The sequence below is a fragment of the Dasypus novemcinctus genome, chromosome 24, assembly GCF_030445035.2.
Source record: "Dasypus novemcinctus isolate mDasNov1 chromosome 24, mDasNov1.1.hap2, whole genome shotgun sequence".
NCBI classification, from domain to species: domain Eukaryota; kingdom Metazoa; phylum Chordata; class Mammalia; order Cingulata; family Dasypodidae; genus Dasypus; species Dasypus novemcinctus.
The window spans coordinates 24,347,653-24,360,955 of record NC_080696.1 but is presented as its reverse complement, the minus strand read 5'-3'; the positions used below and the strand labels follow the sequence as shown (position 1 = coordinate 24,360,955).

At 47.8% G+C, this 13,303-nt stretch overlaps 1 protein-coding gene across 2 annotated transcripts in view; it reads right to left on the bottom strand.

The window, feature by feature from the left end:
- The window catches only part of PYGB (glycogen phosphorylase B), an 86,786-nt gene extending 76,267 nt beyond the window's left edge, over nt 1-10,519 (bottom strand). The window contains exon 1 of one of the 2 annotated variants that reach the window (XM_058286785.2): nt 10,115-10,519. In XM_058286785.2, coding sequence (XP_058142768.1) covers nt 10,115-10,357 — 243 coding nt within the window. In that variant the 5' untranslated portion in view covers nt 10,358-10,519. The remainder of the gene's footprint in view (nt 1-10,114) is intronic. The other variant, XM_071211592.1, reaches the window with a different exon arrangement.
- Nucleotides 10,520-13,303: the final 2,784 nt, after the last annotated feature.

Sequence of the window (13,303 nt, the reverse complement as noted above, 5' to 3'; positions counted from 1 at the left end):
GGAAAGAGCTTTTCCAACAGTACTCAGGGCAGCAAAACAAAGACATCACCAAGAGAACCAGTGAAGAAAGGAAAACCAGAAGTGCTCTAGGGCCACACTCAAAAGTACACTTTGTTGTGACTGTTTGGCAGTACAAGCCTCTGGGTGCCAAATCAGGAACCCCCAGGCAAACCTTTCCCAAACACATTCCATTTTAAATGCTTCCATGGATTTCTGCCAAAAGAATGAGTAACTTGCCTATTCTAATTATTAAGCTAAACTTACCTGTCCTTCCCCAGAATACAGAGCTCACCTTCCACTGTCACCAGCGAAGATGCTATGGGTACCCTCACTTTGCACCTCAAGGTAGATGACCCTCAGGCCGCTGGTCACACTTGCACCACTGACCTCACCGCAGAGACCGTGGATGATGGCCGACCAGCAGCCTCGGCGGGCCCACTTACAGGCCCAGAATGGAGCCGTGTCACCTAAGTAATTCAGTTGGTCACACTGCCTGACACTTCTCAAATAATTTCTTTCTTTAGTAGGATATTTGTCATTCATGAGCTCCAGTTCTCTCTACTTTACCCTTAGGGCACTCCCCATGTGCACGAAAGGCACAGAAGCTCACCTTTGCAAGGGAATGCCAGCCAAGGACCCGGCAGTGATAAAGAACACACAGCTTCCGACCACCCTCTTCAGCAGCTTCGAACCTCACCACCTAGTCCAGGTGTGGACTCTAACTTGCCCAGAATGGACCTGTTCCTCTAACAGTGCTGTAGCTTGCCAGGGTTGCTCTAACAGCTACCACACAATGGGTGGTATTACATGTTCCACCTTCCATCCGACATCGGAACATATTTTCACCAAGTTCTCTGCCGCTTTATAACAAGGATTGCCTTTCCTCCAGTTTCCAATAACGCATTCATCATTTCTATCCAAGTCCTCACCTGAACGAAGTACCTTTAACGTTCATGTTTCAAAGCAATATAGGCTTTTTCTATCATGCACCTTAAAATTTTTCTCCCAGTCTCTACCCATTATCCAATTTCAAGGCCACATCCACATTTTTAGTTATTTATAATAGTAGCACCCCACTTTCTGGTACCAAAAACTGTCTTAGTTTTCTGAGCTGCTATCACAAATGCCACAAACTGGTTTTGGCTTAAACAATAAGAACTCATTGACTCAGCGTTTTGAGCCTAGAAGTCATCCAAAATCTAGATATCAGCAAGACCTGCTTTCTCCCCAAAGATTGGAGGGTTCTAGTGCTGGCTGTAGATAATCCTCGGGGTTCCCTGGCTTGCCTCTCTGGCCTTGACACATGGCAAGGTCCTCTCCTTTTCCCTTTCCCGCATGGACTTCCTGCTCCTTCCCGGGGCCTTTTTCCTTCAAAGGCCTCCAGTCATCCAGATTGAACTCCCCCTCTCACCTTCACTAAAAATAACTACTTCAAGAGGTCCTATTTACAGTGGGATCCCACCCACAGGGACATGTCTAAATTGGGGTACATGACACAACATGCCACAGCCAGGTGAGCTTAGTAATGGTGTAGAGAAAGGAGAACTGTAGCTCTGCACATTATTGAGATAAGGAGTCTCCTGGCTCAGCTTCTACACTCCCTTGCTCTTTACACCTAAAGGTTCTAAAACTCTTCCAAACCAGCATCATTTTTATATCAGTTCAAGCCAAGAAAGAACCTGACATGACAGAGAGATCCTATACCCAGGAGACTCAGCCCATTTAGATCCCATCCAAGATGGTATGTCTTGCTGACAGGCAAGCTGCCTTGGGTGGCAGGGAAGTGGGAACAGGTTGCTCCCATGGCAGATTGCCCACCCCCCCCCACCCCCTTTCCTGGTTTCCCCCATGCATTGATGCCTAGCCTGGGTAGGACACTCCATTTGGCTACAACTCAGTTTCCACAAGGGAAGACCACACTGAATGTGGTCTAGGTGCTCAGCTTCCAGAAGCTTCCTCTGGGGGTGCTTGGGGACCGTCACTCCCAGGACAATTTATAAAACTACTACTGTATTGGCTAGTAAGGATGCTGAATATTACATATTGTCACCACATCTCCTGAGCTTCCAACCTCAGAGTCACAAACAGGCACTCTCTTTTAGGATTAGGGGCCAGGGGAACTGGCTTCCCATGAGTGACAGGCAGATTTTTTCTCTCAAAATGGATTGAAACAAGGCCCTTTCACATGTTTTCACATGTTCCAGTACCTAGGACCAGACACTAGTCTGTCTGCTCAAGGTCAATCCTGAAAACGTAAAATGCAGTAAAATGATAGAATTGTTAGACCTCACATGTCATGGAGTGTAAAACCTCATTGAAGTAGCGAGGAGCAACAATCCCCCAAATACAAGGGCAAAGACCAGTGAAGAAGGATGGTCCAATGATGAGCCCATGATACTGATGACTATGTGTATTAGTCAGCCAAAGGGATGCTGACACAAAATACCAGAAATTCGTTGGTTTTTATAAAGGGTATTTATTTGGGGTTGGAGCTTACAGATACCAGACCCTAAAGAATAACTTACTTCCTCACCAGTCTATTTTCAAATAGCAAGATGACTGCCGACATCTGCAAGGTTTCAGGCTTCCTGGGTTCCTTCCTTCTTGGGGCTTGCTTCTCTTTCTTCTACGTGCTTACTTCCCGGGGATCCAGCTTAAGGCTTCAGCATCAAACTCCAACATAAAAATTCCAACATTAAGAACCCCTCCAACTCTGTCTTTTGTCATTCCTTTTATCTGCGAGTCCCCACCCACCAAAGGGTGGGGACTCAACGCCCTACTGACAAAAGAGGTTTACTTTGATTATGTAATCAAGTAAACCTCTGAATCCAGTAAACCTCTGAATCCAGTATAATCGCACATGCCCAGAGGAAAAGATCAGTTTACAAACATAACCCAATTTTTCTTTTTGGAATTCATCAATAATATCAAACTCCTACACTATGCTTATGAGCCTGGGTGCTTGAAATTTCAACTAGGCCTAGAGTTGCAAGGTACCTAAGAGTTACCTCCTGAGAACCTCCATGTTGTTCAAATGTGGCCACTCTAAGCCAAACTCAGCATGTAAATGCATTATCTTCCCCCCAGCATGGGACATGACTCCCAGGGATGAGCCTCCCTGGCGCACAGGGATTACTACCAAGCAACCAGCTGGTGATGCAACTAAAAAAAGACCTTGAATAAAAGGGGGAAATGGTAAAGACAAATAAATTTATATGGCTAAGAGACTTCAAAATGAGTCAGGAAGTCATTAGGGGGGTCACGCTTATGCAAATCTCAGCAGGATCCCAGAGATAGTCAAAGTAGATACAACCCTAGGTAGTGGTGCTCCTGAGGGCTACAGAGACACTCAGGTCCTACAGTCATGGCAGATGGCTCTGCAGTTCAGTGCCTTGCCAGTGGGCCCTACTTTGGAATTTGTGCTCCTGAGTGTGGTAGAGTTGGACTCAGATGTGACCTTCTACTCATGCCTCTTCTATCACTTTTACTGAACCTGTGGTTGGCACTGGGGTTTGTGTATGCTCAGGAGACTTGAATCTCTGAACTGTCTATGTGCAAGCTGGGCCTTGAGGCTCAGCAGAGTTGCAACACCTACTCTCTGGCTTGTCGGACTCACCCAGGTCAACTAACAGGGAGGTGAGAATGGTCAACCACCACACTAGGGAATTGAGTGTGTCTACAGCTGCAAGCAGGAGAATTCCATCCATTAACCATGTGGGATCTAAGCCCCCTCTCGATTTAGAAGGTGGAGTGGACATCTGCCATCCCAGTATCCTCAGGATGGAGGAATATAATATGGATGAGAGTGGACTTACTGGTATTCTACTATAGAATTATTGTGACTCTACCAATGGAAGAAATTATATCATTGATGTGGAAACAGTGGCCATAGGAACTGCTGAAAGCAGGGAGAGGGAAAGAAAGGTGTGATATTGGGGCATTTTTGGGATTTGGAGTTTTCCTCAATATTGCAGGGACAGATGCAGGACATTAAATATCCTGCCATAACCTACTGAATGGACTAGGAGAGAGTGTAAACTACAACATAAACTATAATCCATGCTGTGTAGCAATGCTCCAAAATGTACTCATCAAATGCAATGAATGTACCACACTAATGAAAGAAGTTGTCAATGTGGGAGGAGTGGGGGTGTGGGAAGTAGGGTATATGGGAACCTTTTATATTTTTTAATGTAACATTTTGTGTGATTTATGTATCTTTAAAAAAAAGATAATGAAAAAAAAGAAAGAGCACATACTGTAGTTTTTCAGGGTCAAAAAGTATCAAGTCTGCAAGCTACTCTCAAATGGTTCGGAAAAAAAGTTCATTTATATAGAGAAATGGATATAAAATGACTTAAAATGTTTAATATCTGGGGAATCTGGGTGAAGGATATATGGGAATTCTTTGTATTATTCTTGGAACTTTAACAAATCTTTTATTGTGATAACGTATATATAACACAAAATTCCCTACTTTAACCACTTATGTGTGTACAATTTGGCCTCTAACAAGTCTGAAATTATGTAAAATAACGTTTAAAATATCATTTAGAGGCGGTGGACTTGGCCCAGTGGTTAGGGCATTCATCTACCACATGGGAGGTCCACGGTTCAAACCCCGGGCCTCCTTCACCCGTGTGGAGCTGGCCCATGCGCAGTGCTGAAGCGCGCAAGGAGTGCCGTGCCACGCAGGGGTGTCCCCGCATAGGGGAGCCCCACGTGCAAGGAGTGCGCCCCGTATGGAAAGCTGCCCAGCGCGAAAGAAAGTGCAGCCTGCCCAGGAATGGTGCCGCACACACGGAGAACTGACACAACAAGATGACGCAACAAAAAGAAACACAGATTCCCATGTCGCTGATAACAACAGAAGCAGACAAAAGAAGACATAGCAAATAGACACAGAGAACAGACAACCGGGGCAGCGGGGTGTGCAAGGGGAGTGAAATAAATAAATAAATCTTTAAAAATATATATAGCATTTAGAAACAGGCAGGGGGGAGCAGATGTGTGCATCTGCAAGCAGTTGAGTGCCTGCTTTCACATGGGAGGTCCCAGGTTCAGTTCCCATGCCTCAACAAGCAAACAAATGAAAAACATCAACACAGGGGAGCCAATGTGGCTCAGTCGTTGGGTGCCAGCTGGAATGAGGTCCCAGTGGAAGGCAGAAGTGAGGTGAATTACAATGGTTCATAAAGATGCAGTGTGGGGAGCAGATGTGGTTCAACCAAGTAGGCACCTGCCTCCCACATGGAAGGTCCCAGGTTTGGTTCCCAGTGCCTCCTAAAAAAGATAAGCAGACACCGTAACCAGCAGATGCCACAACCAGCAGACACCACAATTGCTGCAATGAGCAGAAGCCACAATGAATAGATGTTGCAACCACCGCAATGAGCAGATATTGCAACCAGCAGGGAGCAGAAATGGCTCAAGTGGTTGGGCACTTGCCTCCCACATGGGAGGTCCCAGGTTCAGTTCCTGGTGCCTCCTAAAGACTAGCAGACATCAAACAGACAGACAAGGGAGCCATCCTGGGGTGGGGGTAGGAATAAAAAAAAAAAAAAAAAGATACAGCAGGTCCCTGCAGCTACTCATGGCACCTGGGACAGCCAAGGCCAGAACCAACTTCCACCAGAAGGCACTGTACTCCCTGGTTAGGATTCTTCTTTTGACAAAATGATGGAGGAACCATGCCATCTGCTTGCTTAGCAGCAACACAAGATATCTGCCCACCATTGGCTTCCAGCCAGAGAAAGTAACTTTTGAGATTTCTGGTGTCAGGGAAGTCTGCACACAGTATGGGTCAACTCACCTGGACAAGGAGACCACATAAGAACAACTGGGACTGTGACAAAGATGCCAAAGGCTGGCTCCTGCAAACTAGCTACAGCAAAATCTCAGAAGTGGGAGTCACAGGGTAGCTAGGGTTGCAAACCATTGCTCTAGGTAATCTTTTAACTCCTGGGTCCAGGAAACCCAAAGATTTTAACTGTACTCATCACTATTATGGTATTAGAAGTAAACTGAGGGAAGCAGATGTGATTCAAGTGATAGAGCTTCCACCTACCGTACGGGAGGACTTGGGTTCAATCCCTGTGGACTCCTGGTGAGAAAAAAGAAGGGAAAGTGTGCCTGTGCAACAAGCCAGTGTCTGCTTGAGTGCCCATATGGTGAGCCAGCACCCACATGAGTGCCTGCATGATAAGCACAAGTGTCTGCACCGTGATCCAGTGCCCCATGCAAGTGAATCACGCAGCAAGATGATGATGCAACAAAAGAGAGACAAGGGGAGAGTGAAGGTGAAGCATTGCAGAAACCAGGAACTGAGGTGGTACAATTGACAAGGAACCTCTCTCCACATCAGGAGTCTCCAGGATGGAATCCCAGTGAATCCTAGAGGAAAGAAAATGAGATAGCAAAAACAGCTGGTGGGGAGGAGGGGAAGGAGGGGAAATAAATAAATAAATAAGTCTTTAAAAAAAAGAAGTGGAGCTGCTTTTACTTAATTTGCCACCGAGATTGTGCCATAAGCTTATAGGAAAGAACCACAGTAAACTATTCCATCTGTTGCAGGATGCCTGGAGACAGCTGCTGGCCACATGGCATATTTGCCTTACCAAGTTCCACCATAGAAATCTCACACCTATGCAATCTAGAAATTATCAGAGATTCTATGACTTGCATAACTGGGCACATGTGCCATTTGCTTTGTTGCCAGAACTTATTAGAGTCTGCATTTTTTGTGTCCTGTCTGTACTTGAATTAAACTGTTTCCCTATCTTTACTGTCTCACCCCAACTTTCTCTTTCATTACTTCTATTAATTTTACCTTTACCATATCTTGTTTAAGCATCCTCAATTTCATTTTGGATAAATGATGAGGGACTTGAGAAATGGATTACTTAGCTCAGTTCTCCTCATTTTTGTTTTTAAAGATTTATTTATTTATTTAATTCTCCCCCCTCCCCCGTTGTCTGTTCTCTGTGTCTATTTGCTGCGTCTTGTTTCTTTGTCCGCTTCTGTTGTGGTCACCGGCACGGGAAGTGTGGGCAGCGCCATTCCTGGGCAGGCTGCACTTTCTTTCGTGCTAGGCAGCTCTCCTTACGGGGCGCACTCCTTTCGCGTGGGGCTCCCCTACGCAGGGGACACCCCTGTGTGGCGCGGCACTCCTTGCACGCATCAGCACTGCACATGAGCCAGCTCCACACGGGTGAAGGAGGCCCGGGGTTTGAACCGCGGACCTCCCATGTGGCAGACGGACGCCCTAACCACTGGGCCAAGTCCGTTTCCCAACTCATTTTAAAAATGACAATACAAAGGGCAAGAAAGGTTAAGAAATCCACCCAAGCCACAGTCATACAGACTGAATGGCAAAGCCAGGACTGTCTGGTTCTTTTCGGTTCCTGTGTTTAGTGCTGAGTTCCCAGGTTCTGAAGTTTCACCCTGGACTTCGCTCCTGAACTTGCAGTCGCTTTCAAGAATTCGTGAAAAGCCTTCTGTCAAGTAAACCTCTCAGTTTTAACCAGATTGTTTGACTTGCTGATTTGCCAGGAGGTTGCCTGAAAAATCTTCCTCTGTACACACTGAGGTTTTATTGGTTCTGTTATTGCCAAAAATAAGCACTAACAGAGTTATGAAACAGTACAATACCATTGTGTGTAAAAAAAAAATTGTTTCTATCAGTAGAGAAAAAAAGATCTGCAATACAGAGTGTTCAAATCCACTAGGTGGTGAGATTACAGATAATTTTTTCTTTTGTCTAATCTTCATTTTCAAAAATTTCCAATAATAAGGACTTGTCTGAATTTTTACAAGACCAAAATAATAAATAAAAGCACTCTAATTTATTAAGTATAGATGGTCATGCTATCACAGTCTGACCGAGGTCAGTTCTAGAGCTTGGCATAAGCTACCTCTCAACCCCTCCCCCAACCCTGCCCCAGATTCTGATCCTTGCGGGGCTTGTCTCTGGTCCACTAGGAGCAAGTGTGTAACTGTGTGTAACTGCAGAGAAAGGAGATGAGCTTATCTTCAAAATCAATTAGCCAGGACGAAGCACACAGAAACCTTCCATTTACTGTTGTGTGGTTTCTATAAAAGAGAAAGGTTTTTTCTCACAGCCACCAAAATGGACAATCAAAAATCAGGCCTTGCACTCCAGATCAAGGAAGCTGTTTCCTTAGAGGGACAATGCGTTCTGGAAAGGTTATTTCCTTAATAAGCCCATGACCAGGCTTTTCAGGATCTAAGTACACAAAAACACAACAGGAGCCCAGGGTTGGAGCTGTGTCCCTTCCCGGCCAGGGAAATGTCCTTCAATACACGGTGATGGCAGCTCCCTTGTCTGTCTAAGGCACGGATAATAAAAACAATGCAGCAAATCGGAGCATTAGCAGAACATTGGGGATGATTGAGCCAGCTTGCCTGGCAAAATCACCCCAAACCCTTGCGGCAATAACCTGGTCCAGCCATTTGGTGTCGCTTCTTTTTTAGCTGTCGTGCATACTAAGTATGAAGAGGCTTACTTGGGTTTCTAACAAATTTGTCCCTTCTACACCTCTATTTGAAAAATGAATGTGCCCCAGAATAAGTTTGGAAATGCAATCGATCTCATTCTTAGCTATTATTAAATATATTTTAATGCCTTTTAAAATGCTCTAAAATACCATCAATGAAGCAAACACTCAGTGCCCAGTTGGAGGCTGCAAATCAAGTCTTAGTAAACTGGCTGCAGAACTGAGGGTGCCTTAGCACAGTAGAAAGTACAAAACGTTCCATGGTGCAGAGCAAAACTACTGGCAGCAGGGGGCTCTCCCAAACTATGATATTCCTATCAAACTGAAAACCATCAAAGAGAGTGACGGCAGATTTCCTAGTTGGAAAGCTGTGAAAATGTTAAAGATGTACATGAATGAAACAGGAAAGTTGCAAAGTTGTATATACAATATCAATGTGTCTTTTAATGTGCTGGTACATTTAGGAATGGAAAAATCTGAAATACACCTATATTTTAACATGGTGAAGAGTAACAAGGACCATCAGTGACTTTTCTCTAATGTATTTTGTGCTTTTGTACCACAGACAAAAGTTTTTTGCAAATTCTTTTCAAGAAGTAACAATTACTTAACCTTCCTTAACATTAACCCAAATAAAGTTCTTCCAAGGAAGGTGTGGGAACCTCAAAGACGAGAGACTTCTCTGAGGGCTCCTTCCCCAAGCTTCTGACCCCTCCTGCTTTAGCAGACACACTAAATAAATACCTTATTTCCCTAACCAAGCGTAGCCCAAAACAGCCCTCAATTCCCTGCAATTATTGAGTTCACTCCCTTTCAACACATCAAGTTGCCCAGGCCCGGTTCCAGCCCCCCTCTTTCCCACAAGCTGCTGCAGAAAAACAAAAGGGGGAGGAGAAGGAAGCACCGACTCCGCAGCCATCACGGAAACGCACAGTTAGCAACCGCCCGGAAAGCCTGCCAAAATTCCAGGGCCCAGGAACTGCGGGGCACACGAACCCTTGCCGAGCCCGGACTCCCGGGGGAAGGGTCCTGCTGCGGACTCGGCCTGGGCGTTAGGAGGCCAGGGTAAGGGCTCCAGCCCGCACCGGTCTCCTGCCCCCACCTTCGCCCGGATCGCCGGTGGGAGTGCCCGGCCAGGCTTGGGTAAGCGGCTAACGCCGAGGAAGGCGCTAAGGGAATGATCTCGGGGTGCATTTGGCGGATGCTTTAAGAGGATGTGTTTGGGGTGTGCGGGGCAGTCCCACCCCAGGGCTGTTCTCCTGGAAGAAATTCCCTGATAGAGCCGACAGGGTTGCCGAGACCCCAAGCCCATGTGCACGTGCTGCACGGGGCCTTTTTCTGGGGTACTGGGGATGCCTCGCTTCCTCTGGACCTCAGACTCACTGTACGGAGAGGAGGCGCGTGGGGGGCGGGGTAAGGTGTGAAGAGAGCAAAGGGTCTGCAGCCCACGCCCCGCCCCCACATCTGTCAGCTGGAGGGACCCTTCCTGCGCCTCGGCCCGACTGGTGTCAGGCGCGGCCCTCGGGCGGGCAAGGGACAGAGAGGGGCGAGCCCGGCCCCCCGGCGGACGTGGACGCTGCGGGGTCGGCGGCACTCACTTTGGGGTCGCGCTCGTAGTAGTGCTGCTGCGTGCGGATCCAGCGGCCCACCAGGTGGTCGCGCACCGTGTGCGCCAAGGCGAAGAAGTAGTCGCGGGGCGTGGCCACATTGCGGTCCTTGACCAGCGTGAAGTGCAGGTGCCGGTTGAAGCTCTTCCGGACCTCGACCACGTCGCCCAGGCCCGCCAGGCCGCGCACGCTGATCTGCTTCCGCTTCTCGCTGTCCGTCAGCGGCTTAGCCATCGCTCCGGCCGGCGAGGAGGAGTGGGAGAAAGAGGAGCTCGTGCAGCCGGGAGGGTGCAGGGATGCTGCGGCCGGTCTGGCGTCCCGGACTGCAGCGGACACGAGCCGCGCCTGCGCGCTGGCCAGGGGCGGGGCCGCAGACGTGGGGAGGGGCGGGGCCGCAGACGTGGGGAGGGGCGGGGAGGGGCGGGGCTTGGAGGGAGCCTGGCAGGGGCGGGGCCCCGTGGGGCTGGGGCCTGTGGGGGAAATGCCGATTTGGAGGCTCCGGGGCGCGGCGCGTGCGCTGGGGCCTGCTTTAAAGCTCAGACGCTGGCATACCCCCGGTTTCTGAGGAGGAAGCTGGGGTCAGACGAAGCTCAAAGGACTTGCCTACGGCCACTCGAGAGCTGGGATTGAATCTTCGTTAGGCAAACCCGGCAGAAAATGGGAATGGAAACAAGGGAAGGGAGGGGGCGCAAGGACTCGCGGCTGCCTCTTCCCCTCCCCGGCTCTCAGGGAGCGGGACCCTGCCCTCCAGGAGCTGTCGACAGTTTCAGGGGTAGCGTACCCCGTCCAGATCACCAGCTGCTTCCCGCCGGGAGCGTGCTGGGGAGTGCTGGGGGTGGGAGTGTGGCCCGAGTCCTGGTAACTGAAGGGAAACTGAAGACGAGCTTGAAAGGCAGCCACCAACGTCCCCGGTGGGAGTTAGGGTGGCTCTGAAAATACCCCCTGAGAAAGTATAAACGTCCACACTGGGAAGGTGAAAATCCGCCCAAGCCCTTTATCAGATTGGGAGGAGAGATTCAAAATCACACGGCTGTAGTAAGTCCTATTCACTCACTTCGCTGAGGGACACCTGCTTTCTTACTCACTGAGAGAGCTCGTTCCCTAAAAATCACGGGCTGCCAGACACTTGGCTATTTGAAGTTATGTCAGTAAGAATGCATCATCGCACTGTGCCTGGAGGACCAAAGTTACTCTGACTCAGAGAAGGTGCCCGGTGCAGAGCTCTGGGGCAGGGACTCCTTAATGTTGTGGTTCCCAGGGAAACAGGACCCGTGTCCACCTGGCAGACAGATCTTATGCTGTCACCTTTAGGTATAGCCCTGTTTCCTTTGGGCCTGTGGGAACACTGCTTTGCTTAAATTTCACCTAAACGCCACCCTTCTCCCAAATTCCATAAGTCTCTTTCCCGCAGTTTTTGAGATGCCCTGCCAGTTGTACTGCTGTGCCCTCTGGATCAATAAACCTGATATTGTCAGACCACAGACTTGTCCTTGGTGGAGTTAGTCTGATTGGGCCAGGACACTGCACAGGTACCTGAATGACACAGAGGTCAAAAGTGCCAGCAGGAGATGTCAGAAGTCCTTCTTGGCCCAGGGTCCAGGTACAGGCATTTTACTGGAGACATGTCTCCTGGACCCCCCTTCCAGCAGCAGACTTCTCAGGGGGGCAATAAATCCAAGCGATTCCTAGATTCCTACGTATCACTCCTGCACCTGCTCTTGAATTCACTTCTGCACCATTTCCCTGGGGCTATTAAATCAGCAAGATTGAATTTTACTAACTCTGATGGCCCTGGCTGTGGGATAGCAGCAGGGGCTGCAAGGTTTTGGCTCAAAACTGGGGCAATCTTTCTGAGAGTGATTTGGCAGCTCATGAGAAGAGTCATAAAAATGATTGTGCCCTATGACCAGAGTGTACCACTCTGGGGAATGTACTTCATGGAAAGATCCAAGAGAAAAAATAAGAACAATGAGAGAAAAGGTGACAGCTCGAAGTTCTTTTATGAACCCCCAAAAGAAAGAGATTATGTTTTTTAACTCATCCATTCCAGTGGGTATGAGACCCTTTTGACTGGACTAAGTCAGTGAAGTGTGACTAAGGCTGTGTCTCCCCACTCTTGCTGGGTCTTATATAAGCAGAGACACACAGGAAAAGGGAGTTCTGCCATTTTGGCCATGCCATGTGAGAGAGAGGACTTGAGGATTGCTAGCAGCCAAAGCTTAAGCGTGAAGCACCAAGAGGCTGGGCCCACGGAGCAGCTCAAGGATGAAGAGACAAGCCATATGCCTGATAGCCCACAGCTGAATTCAGGAAGAAAGCAGAGCAGCCAAGACAGAGAGGAGGCCCAGAAAGAAACAAGCCTTCTGCCTGATTTCTCACAGCTGAGATCCAGAAGACAGTAAATTCTGGAGGGGAAGGCAGGGACCTTGGCAGAATCGGCCACCATTTTGCTTCACCAAGTGGCAGGACCCTGGGAAAGCATCTCTGCTGATGCCTTGATTTGATCATCTCACAGCCTCAGAACTATAAACTTTTACCCAAAATTTTAATAAAATTCCCACTATAAAAGCCAACCCCTTTCTGGTACTTTGCATTGGCAGCCCTGTGGGAAACTAAGACAGAAAACAAAGCTGTTTCAATGATAGGTTATACTTAAAACCTGGGAAAGAGTCACCTGCCTAACTGTGGAGTGACTCCCCTAAGGAAGCTGACATAGCAATATATGCTACATTTATATATATATATACCCCTAATCCTCACAAATAGCCCCCAGTTGAATGATGCAGAAGCTGAGCCACTAAGAAGTTAAAACACTTGCCTGAGCTCACAAAGCTAGAGATAGAAATAACAAAGACCCCTTATCTCACCTGACCCCCAGCCCACCCTGACGCCGGGCACAAGTGCTTCAGCATTACTCTAGGCTCCAAGTTAATGTCATAAACTGTTGGGATGCTAAAGGGAACAACAATTTTAAGAGCTAGCTAAGAAGATGTAAAGCATGGTAAAGTAAAGGTATATGAAAAGACAAGAAGGAAGTAATGCAGAAATAATGTTTCTAATTTTATTTCATTTTAATTTAAATTTAATTCTTTATATATAAAAAAAGAATTAATTTACTAAGAAGTGGATATTGATCCAGGTTCAGTTACTCCTGTTAGGGGTGGGTTGAATGGTGCACCC